Below are 23,264 nucleotides of genomic sequence, written 5' to 3'. Positions count from 1 at the left end.
TAAAAGACATATCCATCAGATATATAGTGTCTCCAAAGTTAATCTATTCATTGGGTCACTTAAAAGAAGGCAGGAAAAAGAATTTTTATACCAATGTAAATAAAATAATATTTCTTTTAGGGAATGCTTCAGGAAACCAGGAATTAAAAATCAAAATAAACCAGGAAAAATAGGCTTCATTTAATTCTACAAGAAAACACTCGATAGGTAGTGCTGTCCCAAATGATCAATACATATGAACAAGCATTAGAGATAAAGCTGGAATCCTCTAGCTCTCTAATGGCAGAGATGATGCCAAAATCTCCATTTCATAATCAAGAATTTGGGGCACGAAAGCTAGAATGTCTTTAGCTGAATCCAGAACCTCAGTACAGCAACTAGAATCTCTAATTCTAGGGACCCAACAGATTGAGGAAAAAAAACTACTAATATTAGAAAGAGCAGAGAAGAGCCCCTAATGCTAGAACCTTAGTAGTATTTCTGAAGTGCATGTTTCAGTTTTTTTAATTGAAGTAGAGTTGATACAATGTTCCATTAGTTTCAGGTGTACAGCATAGTGATTCCACAAGTCTATACATTATTCTGTGTTCACCACAAAGTGTAGCAACCATCTGTTACCAGCATGTTTCAATTTTTGATATCTTTCTAGCTGCAGAGTCTCAATGGTGGTAGTAAAGTTTCCACTTTCTTTCCCCCATCTGGAGGAAGATGTGTTTCAGGCATGCTCGATTCTGAAACACATTTTCCCATAATACCTGTGTTAGAGATAGTGCTTCCACTGTGAATGTGACCACAGAATTTTAGAACTGAGAAAGACCATCTATTGTAGTTCAACATTCACATTACAGATGAAGAATTGTGGTCCAGAGAGTTTAAGTGACTTGAAAAACAATACACAGCTGGTCTCCTAACTCCGACTAATGTTTTTTCTCCCACTCTATTCTACTGCCTGCTTTGGCTACAAGTGCAAACCGGCCTGGAAACCCAACCATTATTTCTACATTGAAACTATGAAGAAATGCTTTTAAATTCTAAATATTCTAACTTAATAATAAACATTTAGATTCAAATTGTTGATAAACAAGGGAACACCTATAATTGCCCCTTCCCACTTTTTGGACAGTTAATACTACATCTAAAGATTCCCTGAAAACATGTTTAAAATTAATTGGGTCTACAATATTCTTTTTTAGTCAGTTCACTCAAACCTATCCCTCTTCATTTGCTGTAGCTGATGTTCTTGAATCTTTGTTCCTTTGATAAAGGAGTCCCCTTGGTAGCTATCTTATCCTGCTGCTGTCATCTAGTAAACCCCAAAATGGGATAAAAAAAAGTTAAGTGGCAACCCCCAGCTCAAGTAAGCTTCACTAGCAAATGAGGAAACCCCAAAATTTAACAATCCTCTCCCTACTTCATTGAGGGTATCATCTTAGGTCATTTCCTCATATTCCTTAGAACTGATGCATTTATTTCCTTGTGGAAGGGAAAGCAGAGCAGCATGAGGGTACTGGAGACCTAAAGTGGCAATGAGAACTGGGGGTGAGAGAGGGAGAAGGGTATAGGAGAGAGAGAGAGAAGGCACTGAAGATAAATGTACTTACTATGGATAAAAGCCATACAAAATAACCGAAATTCTGTGATAAAAGTCATTAACTATAAGATAGCCTAAAACATAAGAAATACTTTTCAATTATAGTTGAAATTATTTGCTCTAATAAAAACCTCAAAATTATCCAATGACATGATAGGTAGCAGCTCTTATGAAAGAAAACTAGACAATGTTTAAAGTGCAAACTAAGTTTATAAGACCAGAAGTTAAAAGGTTATTATTCTAGTTACAGTTGTAAGAATAAAAACTCAATGAGAAAGCATAAAATTATCAGTTAACAACATTTACCCAGGGCCCTATGTATGCTAAGTACTTTGGGGAGTGGGGGGATGGGTGAATATGATAGCAGAAAAGGATACAAACAAAATATAAGGCAAAATAAATGAAAATTCCTGCCCACCAAGAGCTTACAATCTAATTGGTGATATACATGCACGAAAAAGCCTGGAAACAATGTTATAAATAACTGCAAAAAAATATAATCCAAACAAATCGCAAAGCAATGAGAAAAAAATGGTAGAATTTATGAAAAATGGATGAGATTATAGAAAAGGTGGGTATAATTTATTCAATAGCTCCAAACAGTGTTTGAGTTCTTATTAATGTATCCTTAAATAACTCTTAGAATTATTATCTCTTTCTATTCCCAACAACCATTCTTCCAAAACTAGAATGTACTATTGAAACAATGCCTACGTGGAAGTCAGAGTCTCTAGTTTCCCTTTTTCTAATAACTATGTAGTATTCTAGGACAACTATATTTTCTTCTGAGTTGTATAAAAACAACCCTTTTCATGAACCTAAATAAAATGTGATTACTTTAAAAAGAGTTAAGGAAGAAAAAAAAAGAGTTAAGGAAGAAATCAAGACAGTTTACATTGGAAAATATTTCATGCATCACATTATAAAATCTAATACATCACACATTATGTTCATAATCAACTTTTACAGAAAAGAGAAAAAGTTCCACAAATACTACTAAATGATATTAGCAGGCAAAAAACAAGCCTAAAAACTTGCAATAACGCAACATACTCTGATATGCATGCATGGGTAGGGCTGCATGCACACAGGTAAATTCTGAACTTTTAATAACTTAAAAGCTCAGAAGTTACACAGTTAACAAGGAAAATATGTTGAATCTGTGTATTAAACATGAAACAGACAAATCTTTACAAACCATTAAATATAAATTTTCAGCTTCTCAGAAAAAATTTCAGAAACAGCCTTCCTATACTGAATCAGTAATGAAATAATCTTATCTTCAGTGTGGAGGAGACCATTACTTTTGGGGCTTTCCTTATAACAAAAAGGCTGTCTGGTCAATATTTGTACCTAGAATAATGAAATGTTTTCAGATGAGAAATTGGAAAAGAATTATTTTCTGGGAGCATTTGCCTCAGGTAAACTCTAGAGCTATTTCAAGCAATTTAAATCTAAAATTTCTGAATATTCTTGAGTTTCAAATTATAACTATATCAATAATTACATGTAAGGTAACTAAAATGAAAATAAATAAAATAATTAAGATCTACATATATGACTATCATAAAATTGTTCTCAAAATAAAATTGAAATCCTACAGGATCTCTCTGTATTAGGATTATAATGCCACTAATAAGTGGGGAAAATTCTACACAAATTCAACCAAAAAATTTAGAGGTGGGTTTCACGGTCACAGCATGGAGGCCAGGCCCACGCTCACCTTGGACGTCTTCCTCTCCACCATCACCATCTTCTTCCTCATTGTAAGCCAGCTCAGCCTGCTTGTCTGCCTCGTACTCACCTACGTTACCATCATCCCCATTATAATCCGCCAGTTTAGAGCCATGCTGCGGATCAACAGGGGATTCATTCTCATCAAAGAACCGGCCTGTGAAGTAGGTAGAGGATTAATTCAAGAGTAAAGAGAGAAGAAAAGAAGGGACCTACACTGGAGGCAGACCAGAAAGTAGACAAGTGAAACCTGGCAACTTTCAGGGTACTGGTTATAAAAAAGATACATTTGTGAAGATTATCCAAGACAAAAAAGAAGTAAGAATAAAGACTGAAAACAACTTTTTAAAAAAGAATTTCTCTTTTGTGTTAATTTTAGTACTTGCTACTTAAGGTGTGAATATTTCCTTAAAGAAAAGATTACCATTTTCAGGACTGTTTTCCCAATAACCAACAACTTCTCCAATATAAGTATTTGTCTAATTTACCACTTTAGAGAACAATAAATAATTTTACTACTAGAATCTGTAGTCCTTTGTTGCTTATGAAATACTACTTTCTATAAATAATTTTTGATAACTTTTTTTGTAAAAATAAACAAGTACTATGCAGGCTAGTTTCTTTTTGGATGCTAAGACAAACTAACACAACTGAGGGATATCTCAGGTTCCTTCAGTGACAGTGACTCACACTATAGCCTTGGATTTCCAAGGAGGGATGGGAGAAAGAATAAACCATCAGAATTCCTGGTGGTATGTGTTTTTTTCAAAAAAAAAAAAAAAAGAGATAAAGCACAAGTAATTCTGATTTATTCTTTCCCATTTCCTAAACAGGACTTTTAAAAGTCACAGGTAGAGGAAGCTTAAGAAAGTTGACCTACATGAGACTGTTATATTGCACACATTCATAAAAATAAGAAACCAAAAAGAGCAATAGACATAGTATCTACTGTAGAAAGCTATTCAACAACTAAGTATTGAAAATAAAAATGTTAGGCACACTAAGATCTGACTCATAAGTTAAACTCTACTTAGACATTAAATTTAAGTAGCATAAAGAAAATTTTATTCCAATCCCTAAAATATAAATAACAGTAACTTACTAATGATGAAAGAATTTAAGACTTTAAAAAATTATGAAAACTTTCTATGATAAATCTAAAATTTTTTGAATTATATTTTTAAGAATTACATTGCAATGAGACATTCAAGAAAAAAATTAATGACTTCTTTGCTTGGAAAGAAAAGTTAAGTGCAAATGGAAAGAATTATGGAGGTATTGGTCAATTTTACAAATAGCTCACCACATCATTAGGCCAATATATTTCTATTTGCTGGGTAAAGAGTTAATCAGGAAAATAATTAAAGAACAAATCACACTTACATAGGCTTTCAAGGATGGAGTATGTTTACAACAGGAGACTTAAGTAATTGGGGCCAATAAAAAGAGCATAAAGTCATCTTACATCTATTCCAGAATAAGGTTGGATATGTACACTTAAAAAAATGGAAAAGTTGATAAAACAGAGTTAGAGAAAAGAAATGGATATAAAAGAGTTAAAAAGGAAAAAAACAGAAAAAAGAAGAATATGTAAGCTAATTTGTGAGAAAGACACCTTGTCTCCTAATGATAGTAATACAAAACAAAACATCTTGGTGGCTTTTGTTATTATTTCTTTCTCTAACAATAAAATAGATGACACCAATGTAAGCAGGAAAATAGGAGATTTATAGAGATCTATATTTTCTTTTTTTAAATGCAATATTTATTATGGTCTAAATACCTGGAGCAGTTAAAGCATCCTTATGCAATAAGAAACTGCTGTTTTATATATAAACATTTTAATATGGTGGTTATCAGTGAATTTCTCAAGAAATTTTTTTTATTTTTATCAGTTATGAAATATAGAAGACTAAAAAATTAGTCTAAAAAAAGCTATTATAAAATATAGTTAATATTACTGTACATTAACCAAAAAAATCATCCACCTCTACCTTTTATAATATTCCAACAGAACAATTTATAGTTTCTTTCTTTTGTAGGTGTTTGATGATCTGACTAGCCTGAATTCTGTCCTAAAAGTATAATACTACAATTAGTGACACTAGACACTAGACAGAGATAACCAGAAAATCAATAATAAGAATGGTTGAAAAATCAACCACAGGGGCGCTTGGCTGGCTCAGTCAGTGGAGCATGAGACTCTTGATCTCAAGGTTGTAAATCTGGGCATACAGATTCCTTAAAAAAAAAAAAAAGAAAAGATTGGATGACCACACCACTGTCCTTTGCTAAATAAGTAATTTGTGCTATCAGATATACAGAATTTTCACCTTTGGAGAAAGAGCTAACCCTTCATATAGGGTTTCCAATACTATGATAGCCAAAACCAGGGAGAAAAAAAGAACCAGCTACACAACATTACCAGTCAAGTTGGGATGTCAAACTTCACATTAAACAGTGAATGAATATGACAGTATAAATAAAAATGCCTAACAATAAATATAACAGGCTGCTAAATTATATAATTTTCAGGCAACATATTTGCAAAAAGAGTTATATAAGGGAGAAATCCGTGTGGGTTAGAGCTAGAAGGGAAGGTTTCAAAAAAGAGGCAAATATATTGAACCATAACAGAGAGAAGGAAAGAAACATTCGATGAATAGGTTAAGAAGGTAGATGGAGTATTCAGGAGACAGTAGAGAGATTAATTTGATTGGATTTATATTAGACTGTAGAAAGAGGAAGTTTAGACAAGAAAATTAGGAATAATTATGGAAAACCTCTATAGTTAGAGGCTTTAAAGGGCTTCCTATATCCACTTCACAAGGTCAATGTTAGAATGAATGGCTAAGTATATGAAAGTATCTACAATGCTTTTTCATCCAACAAAGACTCAGTAATGTATGTGAAAGGTATTGCACTGGGCACTGTGACGCAAAAATAAACTTACCATCTCTATTTCTGGTAACGCATTGTAGTAAGGGAGACAAACATGTAAACAAATATTTAGAAAGTGATGCTGTGTGTGCTATACCACAATGACCTAGAAAGTGACATCTGAACATGGAGACTTGCTACCATTGGTTTCTATTTGATAGAGGAAGTCTGGACTTTATGTAGGAGGCAACAGGCAACTGTCATGGTTTCTTTTAAGCTCCCTGAGAACAGGACTCTAATCTGGCTTATGTACCACAGCAACTCCACTGTCTATTCAGGTAAGGAGCTATGAGGACTTAGACTAGGGAGATATAACAGGAAATTAGTTAGGAACAGATAAATCAAATACATTTAAAAATGACAAATTGAGTACATGGCACAATGGAATGGAAAGACTCAAAGAATGATTTTATAATCCTAGCCTAGAAACTAAAAATAAAGATATTTGTACCCAAAATGGAACAATTGAGAAGGTATGGGAAAGCAAATACTTTAGGTATACTGAACTTAGGGTTACAGTAAGATGTCCAAATGAAAATATTTTATAGATGCATGGAAATATGGAACTAGACTCTAGGTACAAAGTGAGGGCTAGATGTATAGATTTAAGATTCATAAATATAAAGATGATAGGTTAAATTATGGGAAGATAATTTCTATTAGAAAATGAATATTTACAGAAAACAGCTATAAATCAAAGAAATGATCTTAGGTAATGACTGTATTTGAGAAGGGGAAAAGGAAGTAATAAGGGTAAAGTTATCACATGATGGTGTAAAGCTGTGGTATGTTTCAACAAGAATTAAATATTGTACTTTATCTCTGAAGCATTTTACCTATTTGAAGATTTTTGTTTCGGTTCTCTCTCTCAGTAACACAATGCTAAAACTGTGCCCAACTAGGTGAGTAATATGGTAATTATATTAGTTTGGATCCCCAAATTTCCTTCCATTTTTGCAAAATTCAATTGTGTACTTGAATATTATTTTCATCCTGGTGGCTGCTTGAAAATGATTAACTTACAGCCTATCAGTAACAAGATATTAGCTCCATCCCAACAGTTTAAACATGAGAACACGAAGAAAGAAGCAACATACACTCTAGCTACTGAAAGTCTTTGGGTGGTATCAAGTTGTAAAAAAAATCCTAAGAGACTGTTGACAGACTTTTCAGTTCACTTTAAACAATACAATAGAACTTCATACAGCATGATGGGTATTCTGTAAAACACCTTAAACATCAGACTGCAAACTTCCAAAACCAGTAGAAAACAAAAGGATGACAACAAATAACTGTAACATTGCACAATCACAAAAAGGCATTTCAATCAAGAGAACTAGACTGTATGTTTTAATCCCGTACTGGAAATCAAACCAAGGTAAGTAACTTTTTTGCTTCATTAGCTCAAGGTTCGCTTTTAGGTTTCAATTTCTCAACTATTGTATGAAAAACAGGTTTTATGTTTTTCTAGTCATTCTTTTAATATATTATCACTATTATAAAGAAAATGAATCAATCTGAGTTGGTCAAAACTCTAGAGAGAAAGAAAAGGAAATTTTACTCTAAAGAAGGCAACATCTTTTTCTAGCCTTCATCTACTCCCAGTATCCACTGTGTACCATTCATTTGGACATCAACGCATTGAAATGATTCTTACATTATTCAATTTAACACCTGCAGTTCTGACTACTTCAAGTATCCCTGAGGGTCCATGGTATGTGAAAACTTATAATCTGTTGAGACATGAATTAGAGTTTGAATGCTGGAAGGGTGAGGTGTGCAAATTGTGACAAAAATGTTACAGCAGGCTTTCCCCACCAAACAATGTATAGGGAAAACTACCGACTGGCTTTTGAATGGCTTACTTTGATTTCATCATGAGGCACGTTATGGGGCAAAAAGACCATACTTATTTTACATCTCAAGGTATAGGACCTGCATGTAGTAGGCACAGGAAGAAATCTGTTAATTGACTGTTGACTTACGGAAGGTAAAGAGAAACCAGAGAAATGAAAGAAGCATAGTAGCTGGAAATTATGTCTAACAGCATCTGAACAATCTGACCATCATCACTCCCCCAACCCCACTCCCAATGCAAAGAGGTTCAACTGCTCTTTCCCCTTCTTTACATTATCCACAGGCTACATTTTTGTTATTTTTTAAGACTAATTCTATGAGGGGAAGGGAGAAGAAGAGAAGGGAAACACATAATTTGATTTGCATCAAGGTCAAATACTGTTCTCCTTTACCTTTTGCTTTTATCCTCCACCAAACATACTGGACTAGTCTTAGAACTAGCATAAAATAAAGGGGCCTGAGGCAGGAAGTAATTTGCTAATTTTTGAGTAAGTAATACCAGGCACATGTCACTTATTTAGGACAAGTACATTAATCTGATGTACATTAAGTAGTTGGACACTCTATTTCAACTTCAGTATTCAAATATTCTTAATAGTTTTTTTCAAGATTTTATTAATTTATTTGAGAGAGAGAGAGAAAGCACAAGAAGGGGGAGGGGCAGAGGGAGTGGGAGAAGCAGGCTCCCCGCTGCATCAGCCCAATATGGAACTTGATCCCAGGACTCTGGGATCATGACCTGAGCTGAAGGCACACACTTAACTCTGAGCCATCCAGGTGTCCGAAAATTTTTTCTTTTTTCTTTTCTTTCGTTCTTTTTTTTCTTTTTTTTTAAAGTAAGCTCTCCACCCAACATGGGGCTTGAACTCAAGACTCAGAGATCAAGAGTCCCATGTTCTACCAACTAAGCCAGCCAGGGGCCCCTACAAAAATCTTTTTTCTTTTTTTTGTTTTGTTTTGTTTTAAATTTTTCTTTATAAAGTAGCACTCTGATCCATACTTTACAAAAGTTTGACAGATTTTTCTATTTTTTTTCTTATTAAATATTTTCAGATATACAGAGAAGTGTGGAGAATATAACATCCATGTTTCCATCATCCAGAATTTTGTCTAATTTAAAATTTTTTTTGCCATATTTGTTTTAGAACTTTTATTTATTTATTTATTTAAAGATTTTATTTATTTCTTTGACAGAGAGAGACACAGCGAGAGAGGGAACACAAGCAGGGGGAGTGGGAGAGGGAGAAGCAGGCTCCCCGCAGAGCAGGGAGCCCGATGCGGGACTCGATCCCAGGACCCTGGGATCATGACCTGAGCCGAAGGCAGTCGCTTAACCAACTGAGCCACCCAGGCGCCCTGTTTTAGAACTTTTAATAAAGAAAACATTACAGATACATAAAGTTCCCTAGGACTTCTCCCTAGCATTCTCCTCCTATCCCAAAGATAACCTCTATCTTAAACTGGGTGTTAAACATCCCCATGAAACTTTATGTATTCTTTGATAAATTGATTCACAAGCCTCTAAACTTTAAATACATGGCATCTGGGCAGGAAAGAGTTAACTTGACATGCCTCATTTGCTCAAACCTTGTACATTCCAAAGAAAGGTTTGTCTTCAGGATTGGTGGTTGGCTGGAAGCTGGAAGCTAACTTCTGGGCCTATGGAATGTTGTGCCTGATAAGTATTTTTGTATGCCTGAGGCCTTGTGCCATGCTATACCAGTATGATTAGATAAATTTATCCTAACAAAACAATTTATGGTGTATATTTGTTTTTGCTAGGTGGAGGGTAGGAGGGCTAGAGTCTGAGTAACTGAGCTCAGTCATGAGGGTATCACATGATATGTGGGCACTACATGACTGACTCCCAATAAAAACTCTGGACTCCAAGGATCAAGTAAGTTTCCTGAGTTGGAAACACTTCATACATGTTGTCACACATGTTCGCTCGGAGGATTAAACAAATCTCCATGCAACTCCACTGGGAGGGGACACCTGGAAGCTTGCATTGGCTTTCTCCTGGAACTTGCCCCATGAGCCTTTTCCATTTGCTGGTTCTAATCTCTGTCCTTTCATTGTACTAAACCATAACTGTGAGTTTAACTCTTCTGTGTCCTGTGAGCACTTCTAGTGAATCATCAAACCTGAGGGTGATTTTAGGACTTCCAACATAGCATAATGTATCTGTTTTGCAACTTGCTTTATTCTCTCATTATGCTTTTGAGTTTTATCCATGTTGATAAATGTGGCTTTGTTCATTCATATGAACTCCTATATATAATTCCATTGTATGTGTATGGTACATACACAATGATTTAACCATTCTCATACTGATGAACATTCATTTCCAATTTTCAATGTAATAAACAATGAATATTCTTGTACAGTTCTCCTAATACATATGAAAGTGTTTATAAGTACATATTAAGTTGTAGGGTATGTACATCTTCTCACTCTTACGATTGACCTTCTGATTAACAGAAGTTCTTAATTTTAATCAAGTCCAATTTATCATTTTTGAATTCATGGTTAGCTTTTATGGGGGAGGGGAGATTAATCTGGTTTAAGAAATCCTTGCCTACTCCATGTCATGAAGATACTATTTTGTTTTCTTCTAGAGGTTTTATTAGCTTTAAATTTTAAATCTGAAATCTATTTTTTTCCTCATTAAACTTTTGTTTTAATGGGTCTCAAAATTCTATGACAGATTTTTGGTCAAGTTGTTTCCATTAAAAGGTACTGATTTTAAAAGCTAGTAACTTAAAACTGCCACACACACACACACACACACACACACACACACACAAAATGGTCCACAAAACATTCTCCTTTCCTTCCGAAGGTCTTACGATGCATTGTTATCATTAACCAGTCTTTTACTATTAAACTTAAATGGCCAATGACACAAACAGTTCTGAGAACGTTCTTCCACCACTGATGAAAACTGGGGTGGCAGGTGTTGGAGATACTATTCATTTAGCCTTCTGAGCTTTTGGGGCAGACTTGGTGACCTTGCCAGTTCCAGCTGCCTTCTTGTCCACTGCTTTGATGACACCCACAGCAACCATCTGTCCCATGTCATGAACAGCAAAACGGCCTAGAGGATAGTCAGAGCAGCTCTTAACACACATAGGCTTGCCAGGAACCATATCAACAGTGGCAGCATCACTAGATTTCAAGAACTTGGGACCATCTTCAGCTTTTTTCCAGAATGATGATCTATCTTCTCCTTCAGCTCAGCAAACTTGCAAGCAATGTGAGGTGTGTGCATATCCAGCACTGATTTGGCCTGGATGGTTCAGGATAATCACTTGAATTGTGAAGTCAGCTGCTTCCACTGGTGGGTCATTTTTGCTGTCACCAGCCACACTGCCACAACGAACATCTTTGACAGATACGTTCTTGACATTGAAGCCCACATTGTCCCCAGGAAGAGCCTCACTCAAAGCTTCATGCTGCATTTCAACAGACTTTACTACAGCTGTAACATTGGCTGGAGCAAAGGTGACCACCACGCCAGGTTTAAGAACACCAGTCTCCACTCGGTACTAGTACCAGTACCACCAATTTTGTAGACATCCTAGAGAGGCAGACGCAAAGGCATGTCAGTTGGATGAGCTGGTGGCAGACTGCAATCCAGAGCTTCAAGCAGTGTGGTTCCACTGGCATTCCCATCTTTATGGGTGACTTTCCATCCCTTGAACCAAGGCATGTTAGCACTTGGCTCCAGCATGTTGTCACTATTCCAACCAGAAATTGGCACAAATGCTACTGTGTCAGGGTTGTAGCCAATTTTCTTAACATAGGTGATGACTTCCTTAACGATTTCCTCGTATCTCTTCTGGCTGTAGGGTGGCTCAGTGGAATCCATCTTGTTAACACTAACAATTAGTTGTTTTATACCCACTTCAAATTCACCAACACAGCAGCAACAATCAGGACAGCACAGTCAGCCTGAGATGTGCCTGGAATCATGTTTTTGATAAAGTCTCTGTGTCCTGGGGCATCAATGATGGTCACATAAGACTTGCTGGTCTTGAACTTCCACAGGGAGATATCAATTGTGATACCACATTCACCTTCAGCTTTCAGTTTATCCAAGACCCAGGCATACTTGAAGGAGTCCCTCCCCATCTCAGCAGCCTCCTTCTCAAATTTTTTGATAGTTCTTTTGTCGATCCCACCACATTTGTAGATCAGATGACCAGTAGTCATAGACTAGCCTGAATCTACATGTCCAATGATGATGATGTTGATGTCAGTCTTTTCCTTTCCCATTTTGGTTTAGGTTTAGTGGTGGTTTTCAGAACACCTATGTTCTGGCAGCAAACCCATTACAAAAAAGCTCTGCAATCTATCTTGAATTTAATTCTGTATATTGTGGAGGTAGGAAAGCCAAGGTTAATATTTTCCCATTTGGCTATCCAATTGACCCAGTACTATTTATTGAAAAGACTATACTTTCCCCCACTGCATTATATATTTTTCAAACTTTTAAAAAAGATTTCATTTATTTATTTTGACAGAGGGAGAGAGAAGAGAGAGCACAAGCAGGGGGAGGGGCAGAGGCAGAGGGAGAAGCAGGCTCCCCTCTGAGCAGGGAGCCCGACACAGGGCTCAATCCCAGGATGCTGGGATCATGACCTGAGCCCAAGGCAGATACTTAACCAACTGAGCCACCCAGGCATTCCCCCATTGCATTATGTTATCAATGTTGTCATAAATCAAGCGACTATATATGTGTGGTAATTTCTTCATTCTTCAATCTGTTCCACTGGTCCATCTGTCTATTCTTGTGACAATACCATATTGTCTTAATTACCTCATCAATAATAGTTTTATAATAATCTTGATGTCTGATAGAAGTCACTAAGTTTCATTCTTATATATTGTCTTGGCTATTCTTAGTCTTTTGCATTACCATACATATTTCAGAATCACTTTATTTCCACCAAATTTCACCAATTTCACCAATTCCAGTGCTATCCATCCAATTCCAGCAAAAAGAAAAAAAAATGCTGCTGGGATAATAAATGGGATAGCACTGGAATTCCAGATCAATCAAAGAAGAACTGACATCTTTAAAACATTGAGCCTTCTAAACTATCAACATGGATTTACTTATATATTATCTAATTTCTGTCAATAATGTTTTGTAGTTTATACAAGTTCTTGTGAATATTTTGTTAGAATTTTTCAAGAATCTGATGTATTTTATGCTATTAAAAATAGTTTTTTGGGGCATTTTTCTGGCTCAGTCAGTGGAGCCTGCAACTCCTGATCTCAGAGTTGTGAGTTCAGGCCGCATGTTGTGTGTAGAGATTACTTAAAATAAAAATCTTTTAAAAAAATAGTTTCTTTGGGGCGCCTGGGTGGTTCAGTCGTTAAGCGTCTGCCTTCGGCTCAGGTCATGATCCCAGGGCCCTGGGATCGAGCCCCACATCGGGCTCCCTGCTCAGCGGGAAGCCTGCTTCTCCCTCTCCCACTCCCCCTGCTTGTGTTCCCTCTCTCACTGTGTCTCTGTCAAGTAAATAAATAAAATCTTTAAAAAAACTAAAATAAAATAAAAAAAGTTTTTTTTAAAAAATTTCACTTTATATGTTTTTTGCTGACATATACAAGTGCAATTAATTTATTTTAGCCTTCTAATAACTTTGCTAAATGCTTATGTAATACTTATTTAATAGTTTGTAGATTGTTTTGAGTTTTCCACATATAAAATTATACCTGCAAATAATAACAATTTACCCAGTTTTATTTCTTCTTTTCAATCTCTACACTATTTTTTTCACACTTTATATCATTGACTAGGACATACAGTGAAAAGTTGAAAAGAAATAATGATAGAGGTTATCTTAGTCTTCATGATTTCAAAGAGAAAATTTTTGATAGTTCACCATTAAGTGATGTTTGTTAGAGGATTTTTGTAGATACTCTTCATCACATTACTGTCTAGTCCTAGTTGCTTAGAGTTTGTTGTTTATCATGAATACATGTTGAATTTCTTCAAACGCTTTCTTTGCACGTATTGAGATGCACCTACTCGATTTGTCTCATATATTTCGTTAATGTGATGAATTACATAGACTGCTTTTCAAATATTAAAAAACCTTGCATTTTGAGAATAAAGCCAACATGGTCATCATGTATATCATTTTTATCTATCTCTGGTCTGATATGCTAATATTTTATTCAGTATTTTTACATGTACAATGTTGGCAGGAATTGTCCTGTAGTTTTCCTTTTTCATAAAATACTTAGTTCTGCCATCCAACTTATGCTGGCTTCATAAAATGAGTTGGGAGGTGTTACCTCATTTTCAATTCTCTGAAAAAGTTCATGTTAGATTGGTTTTATTTCTTCCTCTAAATGTTTGGAAGAATTCACCCGTGAAACCATTTGGGCATGACAATTTCATTAAGGGAAGGTTTTAAATTACAGATTCAATATCTATTTTTTTTTAAGGTTTTACTTTTAAGGGCACCTGGGTGGCTCAGTGGGTGAAGTGTCTGCCTGCGGCTCAGGTCATGATCCTGGAGTTCCCGGATCAAGCTCCACATTGGGCTACCTGCTCAATGGGGACAGTCCTTCTCCCTCTCCCTCCCCCTGCTCCTTTTCTTTCTCTTGCTCACTCTCTCAAATAAATAAATAATATCTTAAAAAAAATTTATTTTTAAGATAATCTCTACACCCAACGTGGGGCTCCAAACCCACAACCCCAGGATCAAGAGTCACATGCTCCACCAACTGAGCCAGCCAGGTGGATCTCACAACCCCGAGATCATGACCTGAACCCAGTATCAACAGTTGGAAACCTAACCAAATGAGCCACCCAGGCGCCCCCAGATTCAATATCTTAAATAAACACAGAACTATTCAGATTTTCCATATCTTCTTGTGTCAGATTTATATACAGGTGTTTTTCTAGGATACTACCCACTTCTACATTTTCCAGTGTTTTGGTAGTAATTCACAATACCTAATTAAATGCTCTTTTTCATTCCTGATATTGATAATTTGTGCCGTCTCTTTCTGTCTTGATCTGTGCTAGAGGTCTTATTTTCACTAATCTTTTCAAAGAACCAATTTTTAGTTTTATTGATTTCATATAGTGATCCTGAGTTTAGTTACCTAGCTAAACTCTCTTATAATATTAGTGTCTCTTTTGGGGTATGGTGAGACTTGATTACCTATTCAATTTACTTAATGTTATTGGTTTATTCAGGTTCTCAAATCATCTTGAGCCAATTTTGGTAATTAGTTTTCCAGAATATTACCCATTTGATCTAAGTTTTCAAATTTATTGTCAAAGTTTTAAATAAAATTTTCTTGTGATTTAAAGATTTAAAGTATAACCTCTGTTTTGTTTTTTTTTTTAAGATTTTAAGTAATTTCTACACCCAACGTGGGCCTTAAACTCACGACCCTGAGATCAAGTTGCACACTCCTCTGACCTAGCCAGCCAGTTACCCCGACCCTCTGTTGTCCTGTATATTACTTATTCTATCTTTTCTATTTTTTCATTAGTATTACTAGAGGTTTATCTAGTTTGTTTTTGATTTTGCTCCTAGTTATTCTTTATTTTCCACTTCACTTATAATAGCTCTTACCTATTTTTTTCCCCTCTCTTCTACATTCTTTCCGTTTCCTCTGCTATTCTTTTTCTCCTTTCTGTGAGGTCAGATTGTTTGGGTTCTAACCCTGACTCAGCTATTTACTAGCTAAGTAATCTTGAAAGTATTATGAAACTTCTTTGTGTGTTTCCAGTCTATAAAATGGGAATAATATCTACACACTGATTTGTTATAAGTTTATACATACAAATACCTTTAGAACAAAAACTGGCACATACTAAACACTCCAATGTTAGCTATTTTAGTATCATCATCATTAATAGTAGTAATATACAACTACTTCGACCACTACTACTATTATTACTATTTTGAATTCGACTCATTTAATTTTTAAGATTTTATTTATTTATTTGAGAGAAAGTGAGAGGGAGAGGGAGAGAATCTGAAGCAGACTGCACTGAGCACAGAGCCTGACTCTGGCCTCGTCCCACAACTGCGAGATCATGACCTGAGCAGAAACCAAGAGTCGGAGGCTTAACCAACTGAGCCATCCAGGCGCCCCTCAACTCATTTAATTTTTAGGGTTTTTTTTCTTACTGCTCTCAAGGCCATAAATTTAGCTGTAAATATTACTTCAAATGTATTTCTCACATTTTGATATGTGTGGTACTATATTATTGTTCAGTTCTATAAATTTGTAAATGCTAATTATTAATTCCCCCCTCAAAAAAAAGTTCTTGATGATTGACATTTTTAAGTTTATAATATAGGGGTTTTAAGATACTATTCACGATATAAATTGCCTAAAAATTTATCAAGACTCTCTGTGAACCTAGGATCTAGCCAATTTCTGTAACTGTTCCATGTATACTTTAAAAGTCTCTCTACTAAACGTAGGGATCTGGGGCACGTGGGTGGCTCAGTTGGTTAAGCCTCTGACTCTTGGTTTCCATTCAGGTCTTGGGATCAAGCCCCGACTTGGGCTCTGCACTCAGCAGGGAGCCTGCTTGTTCCTCTCCCTCTGCTCCATTCCCCACACTCCCACTCTCTCTAAAATAAATAAAATATTTTTTAAAACAGGGGCGCCTGGGTGGCTCAGTTGGTTAAGCATCTGCCTTTGGCTTAGGTTATGATCCCAGGGTCCTGGGATGGAGCCCCGAGTCGGGCTCCCTGCTCAGTGAGGAGCCTGCTTCTCCCTCTCCCTTTGTCCCTCCTCTCTTCCCCACTGCTTGTGCTCTCTTTCTCTCAAAATAAATAAATGAGGGGGCACCTGGGTGGCTCAGTCGGTTAAGCCGCTGCCTTCGGCTCAGGTCATGATCCCAGGGCCCTGGGATGGAGCCCCACATCGGGCTCCCTGCTCAGCGGGGAGCCTGCTTCTCCCTCTCCCTGCCTCTCTGCCTACTTGTTCTCTCTCTCTCTCTGTCAAATAAATAAATAAAATCTTTAAAAATAAATAAATAAATAAATAATCTTTATAGTTGTTCCTCTTATTATTATGGTGTAACTTTTTCTTTTTTCCTTAAAATCTATTTTATCATTTGTTAATACTTTACACCAACTTTCTTTAGTTCTCACTAAGGAATATCTTTATTTAAATTATGATAAAACATACATTACATAAAACATATCATCTTAACCATTTTTAAGTGTACAGTTCAATGGTATTAAATACATTAACACTGCTATGCAACCACCACTACCATCCACATCCAGAACTTTTTTTATCTTCCCCAACTGAATACTGCATATTCATTAAACAGTAATATCCCCTCCCTGACCCAGGGCCTGGCAACTACCACTCTTTCTGTTTCTATATATTTGACTACTCTAGATAACTCAAGTAAGTAGAATAATAACAGTATTTGTCCTTTTGTAACTGGCTTATTTCACCTAGCATAATGTCTTCAAGGTTCATCCATGTTGTAGCATGTGTCAGAATTTCTTCCCTTTCTTAGGCTGAGTAGTATTCCTTTGTACCTATACAGCACATTTTGTTTATCCATTCATTCGGCAATGAACACTTGGGTTGCTTTACCTTTTGGCTATTGTGAATAATGCTGTTGTGAGTATGGGTGTACAAATACCTGCTCAAGTTCCCTGTTTTCAGTTCTTTGGGGTATACACCAAGAAGTGAGAAATATCTTTTATAGTCCTTTTATTTTCACATTTTCTGTGTACTGTATGTGTTTAAGATTTAGTTGTAAACATTTTATAGCTAGATTCTGCTCTTGTATCCTTTTGTGATCTCTTTGATAACTTTAATTTGTTTATTTTTATCATGGTTTTTCTAATATTTGATCTTATTTAATTTTTACTGTTTAGATTCTCTTCTTTAAATTTTCTTCTTTCAAAATTACCTCCTATTCTTCCTCTATCCACTGTTAGATGGAAGTGGTACATTGTATTTCTAATTTTTTAGTGATTACCCTTAATTTTTAAGTTTTTATATTTTATTTAGTTATTTTTTAGGTAGGCACCATGCCCAACATGGGGCTCGAACACATGACCCTGAGATCAAGAGTCACATGCTTTACCAACCGCACCAGCCAGGTACCCCAACCCTTAACTTTTAAACATATATAATTTATACATTTTTAAACAAAATTACAAAGTATTCAGTATTTCCATCCTCCTTCTGAGCAGGACATGGACCTTTTCACTTTACCCTTGAATACCTTCTCTTTTATTATTATTTGTTGTTTTTGCTGTCTTAACACAAAAATTGTTTTAAGTCAATAAATTTATCAATAGGTTTGATCAATTTGAGTTCCCATTTCTTGTAGCTATTACTACGCCTCTTCAATTTTCTCTTTACTAAAGAATAACCTTTATCCTTCATTGAGTGTGTTTATGAGATGTAAACTCAGTCTTATGTAACTGAATATGTCCTCATTTTATCCTCATTGTCCTCATTAGCTGGTATAACATTCTACATTGGTAGTTATTTTCTACTCATCACACTTAAGATATTATTCCATTATTTTTTGTTACTTGATTTGCTTATGAAAAGTCTACTGTCAATGTAATTGTCATACCTTGAAAATAATGTATATCTTCTGGTATCATTTAAGATTTTTTCCTTTATTTTTGGATACTCTGAAGTTTTCCTATGCCTAAAAGCAAAGATTTTCTTCATTATCCTACTTGACACTCACAGGCACATTTGATCTGAGAACACATACATGTCCTTATTCAACTGCAGAAAATTCTGAGCTCTTCAAATTCTTCAAAATTATTTTCAAGTATTGATTATCTACCCCATTTCCTCCATTCTCTACCTGAAACTCTTATTAGACATACATATATCTTCTGTCTTAACACCTCTGTCATATATACATATGATATATATTTATCTCTATATCTGTCTCTTTGCCATTCTGTGCTACATTCCTGATAAATATCTCAGTACAAGCTTCCAAATCACTTATTTTAGTCAATTATTTTCATGGTCTAGCATCTCATAGACTGATTTTTATTTCAGTGATTATATTTTTAATTTCTAAAATGTAAAACTGGTTTTTAAATTTATGTTTTTGCTTTATCTCTGCCTGTTTCTTAATTTTTTTTTTTGAGCAAGTTATCTCTTCATTTGCCTCTTTGAGCATCCTTAACCATATTTAGTTTTTAGCAGACTGTTAGATAAAATTGTTTTCACATTACAATTGTTAATATGGTGGCTATGTCTCTTAGCATTAATATTTTTCATACATTTGGAGTTTTGGTTTGCTGACTGATTTTTCATGTAGGTGGGGTATTTGTTTAAGTTTTCTCTCTCTATGTCAACCCATATTATCTAGTAATGTTAAAGATGTTTTTCACCCAGTTCCCCAGTCTAGAATGAGATTTATAATCACATTTCAGAGTTTCTATTCCATGATGCTACTGGGGATAGCACAAATTCAGTATAAAACCAATGGTGGTGTGGTATGACCATGCAGCATGGTTACAAGGCTGCATCCCCATGTTCCTATCTCCATAAGCCTTCAGGTTGCTAAACACTGTAGTCCTTGATAGCAGTCAGCAATAGCTTTATTTTCTGCTTCCTTTGCCAAGTGAGATGGGGCAATAACCAGGTCTTGGCTTTATGCAATAAGCGTGGCTCCTATTTTATTCTTGTTGCTTTTAAGAGCCAAATTCCCGGAAACCTGCATTTCCAGATCTGAGCATCATAGGTCCAATCATTCAGTTCCTTTCATCATCTAGTGTTTTTGTTTCTTGGCCACACAGAAATGTTAGCATTGTTTCGAGATTATCAGTACCTTTTTAGTTCTCTTTTTTATATTTTTGTCTATCATTATTGTGTGAGCAGAGTGGGTATGTCAAAGGTGAACTCACTAAACCATTTGTAACAGAGGTTGAAAATTACTTTTAAAAATCCATATATATAGGGCGCGTGGGTGGTTCAGTCGGTTAATCATCTGCCTTTGGCTCAGGTCATGATCTCAGGGTCCTGGGATCGAGGCCCACATCACACTCCCTGCTTGGCGGGGAGCCTGCTTCTCCCTCTGCTGCTTCCCCCTGCTTGTGCTCTCTCTCTCGCTGTAAATAAATCAATAAAATCTTTAAAAAAAAAAATCCATATATATATGGAAAAATCATATACTCTGATACTCTAGCTTGTATCTCCAGTGTTGTTCGGGAGAATCATTAACCTTGGTTAAATAAATGAATTCCTGCTGTTACTTACCCTGAAGCATGTTATACAGAAAAAACCCATATGAGAGGCAGCTTGATCATTGCCTACTATTTCAAGTAACTGTCTTTGTGACTTTCAGGATGAAGCTGACATTTGAAAAGAATGGTTTTCTCTATTCAAGGCATCTAAATATACAGGGTATGTCCCTCCTATTGGCAAACAGGTAGGCCTTACATGAATTTTCAGTTTCAACTAGTTTGGAGAATGTCTGACTCCCTCCTTGAAGAATGCCTCCAGCATACTTTGAAATATCCCCTAAACTATATTTTGTGTCACAATATAGCCCATATTCTACATTTTAAATTAAACCAACTCAAATAGATCTTCCAAATATAATGAAATACGCCAACAAATTATCTAGCCATTTTCACATGACGTGGCAATACAAATCTAAATTTATAAAAATATATCAATAAAAATATGATATGCTAAGCCAAAAAACAAAAAAAATACTACATTTAAAACTGCCAAAAAATTTGTAGTGATTATTGTGTAAAATCTAAGACTGTTCCTCACATACCTAGTCAGGAAAATTTATAGCTATAAATGCATAAGGTTCTGCCTAACAGGCATTCAACAAAAGTTAGTTTAAATGAATATATTAGTAAGAAAAAGAAATGTGAAGATTTAATTTTCTAAAACTAAAAAATTAAAAAGTTTAAGACCTAAAAACTTTTAAAAAATAATAAAGTGGCAAGTCACAAGGAGCAAAGAATAAATAAGGATAAGACAGATTAGAAATTAAACAGTGGCAGGGGCAGCTGGGTGGCTCGGTCATTTGAGCACCTGACTCTTGATTTTGGCTCAGGTCATAGTATCAGGGTCACGGGATTGAGCCCTGCTACGGAGCCCGAGCTCTGCACTCAGTGGGGAGTCTGCTTGAGATTCTCTCTCCCTCTTCCTCTGCCCTCCACCCCATGCTCTTGCACTGTTTCTCTAAAATAAATAAATCCTTTAAAAAAATTAAACAACAAAAAACCCCCCCCAAAACAAAAACAAAACAAAAATAAATAAAAAAATTAAAAAAATTAAACAGTGGCAAAAATAGTAGATGGGTTTTTGAAAAATAGAAAAATTTAAACAATTGATAAACTACAGTTTAAAAAAGAGTGACTACAAAAGTTTTACGACTAAGAATTTTAGAATAAAGAAATTAAAAGTAGGGAAATTCTCATAACTATATATTGATATAATTTATGACCAAGTTATCATTTTGATTGTGTCACTATCTACAGAAATAAAAAATTCCAAAACTGATACAATAATTTTAACAAGTATTTAACAAATGCTAACTATGTGCATGAAGTCTGGGAAAATAAAAAAGAGTAAGACACAGTTCCTGCCCTCAAGAAGTTACCACTTTAATACAGAAGGTGGGTAAATGAACAGTTACAGGATTCAGGACACACCATCCAACGTTGCTGGTTTCGTTTTTCAGATTTAAGGAAACCTTTTTTTCTTTTCTCTTAAGCAATCTATAAGTTAAAGCAATTTGATAAAATATACCTTTGTGAATAAAGATAAACAATTTTTTTTCTCCCTACCTGATCCCTCGAGAATTCAGAAACTCTGAGTAATCTTATTTTCGTGCAACACAGTTACTTGGGTAAGTTCAGTAAGAATCCCTTTTCCCGGTATTAGGACACATTTGGAAACTTTAGTTATATTACCAAGGATCTGACTAAATGTCATACTTGAGAATGATGCATAAAATCCAGTGTGACCAGCTTTACAAATCTAAGGTTGACTATAAGAAGTCAATATTTATTGGGTTTTCCTTGGCTTGGCTTCCTAACCTCTAGAGGCTTTTAAAATTCAAATCTGAGATTCCTTACGAAAAGTTCCAGCAAACAAACTCAGAAGACCTCTGTGGGCAATCACTATTCTTGCTGCACTTATATAAATAATCAGACCAACTTTAACGAGACTAGCCTTATATTTTTTTAAATATTTTATTTATTTGAGAGAGAGAGAGAGAATGAGAGAGAGAACACGAGAGGGGGGAGGGTCAGAGGGAGAAGCAAACTCCCTGCTAAGCAGGGAGCCCGATGTGGGACTCGATCCCGGGACTCCAGGATCATGACCCGAGCCGAAGGCAGTCGCCCAACCAACTGAGCCACCCAGGTGCCCCGAGACTAGCCTTATTTTGCAAACAAATTGGTCTTACTTTGATTATCTTTGATAGAAATGGCGGTGACTATAGAGAGAAAAATGATGCTTCAACAAAAAACTATAGCACACCCTCATGGCTCAGTCAGTAAGCGTCTACTTCAGCTCAGGTCATGATCTCAGGGTCCTGGGATGGAGCCCTGTGTTGGGCTCCCTGCTTGGCAGGGAATTTGCTTGTCCCTATCCCTCTGCCCCACCCCCTGCTCATGCTTGGTTGCTCTCTTTCTCAAATAAATAAATAAAATCTTTTTTTTTTTTTTAAGATTTTATTTATTTATTTGACACACAGAGAGAGATAGCTAGAGCAGGAACACAAGCAGGGGGAGTGGGAGAGGAAGAAGCAGACTTCCCGCCGAGCAGGGAGCCCAATGCGGGGCTTGATGCCAGGACCCTGGGATCATGACCTGAGCCGAAGGCAGATACTTAACGACTGAGCCACCCAGGTGCCCCAATAAATAAAATCTTTAAAAAAAAAAAAAAAGGATTTTGTTACCTACTTGTTAACCAGACTGCATCCTGAATCCTTCTAGTTTCCCCCAGTATCTAGCTACAACTCTTCAAATTAAAGTTTCCAATTTCTTCCCAACCTCTGACTTTGAATTACTAAAAATTAAAACTCTCCTTTTCCCAAAGCCCTGCAAACTGAAGCTGGACAATTTGATGCAAACTTCAGAGAAACCGCCACAACAGCTCATGTATGGAC

At 35.8% G+C, this 23,264-nt stretch overlaps 1 protein-coding gene and 1 pseudogene across 2 annotated transcripts in view; both read right to left on the bottom strand.

Moving 5' to 3' along the window:
• GOLM2 (golgi membrane protein 2) overlaps positions 1-23,264 on the bottom strand; it is a 114,206-nt gene that overhangs the window by 5,634 nt on the left and 85,308 nt on the right. Inside the window, exon 9 of one of the 2 annotated variants that reach the window (XM_021695380.1) lies at positions 3,315-3,482. The exons of the other annotated variant lie outside the window; for it this stretch is intronic. Within the exon in view, the coding sequence (XP_021551055.1) occupies positions 3,315-3,482 (168 nt within the window). The remainder of the gene's footprint in view (positions 1-3,314; positions 3,483-23,264) is intronic. 2 annotated transcript variants of the gene reach the window in all.
• LOC123325688 lies at positions 11,095-12,400 on the bottom strand (annotated as a pseudogene).

Source organism: Neomonachus schauinslandi, chromosome 9 (assembly GCF_002201575.2).
Source record: "Neomonachus schauinslandi chromosome 9, ASM220157v2, whole genome shotgun sequence".
Classification (NCBI taxonomy): Eukaryota; Metazoa; Chordata; class Mammalia; order Carnivora; family Phocidae; genus Neomonachus; species Neomonachus schauinslandi.
The sequence above is the reverse complement of the archived record's forward strand: the minus strand, read 5'-3'. Positions and strand labels throughout refer to the sequence as shown.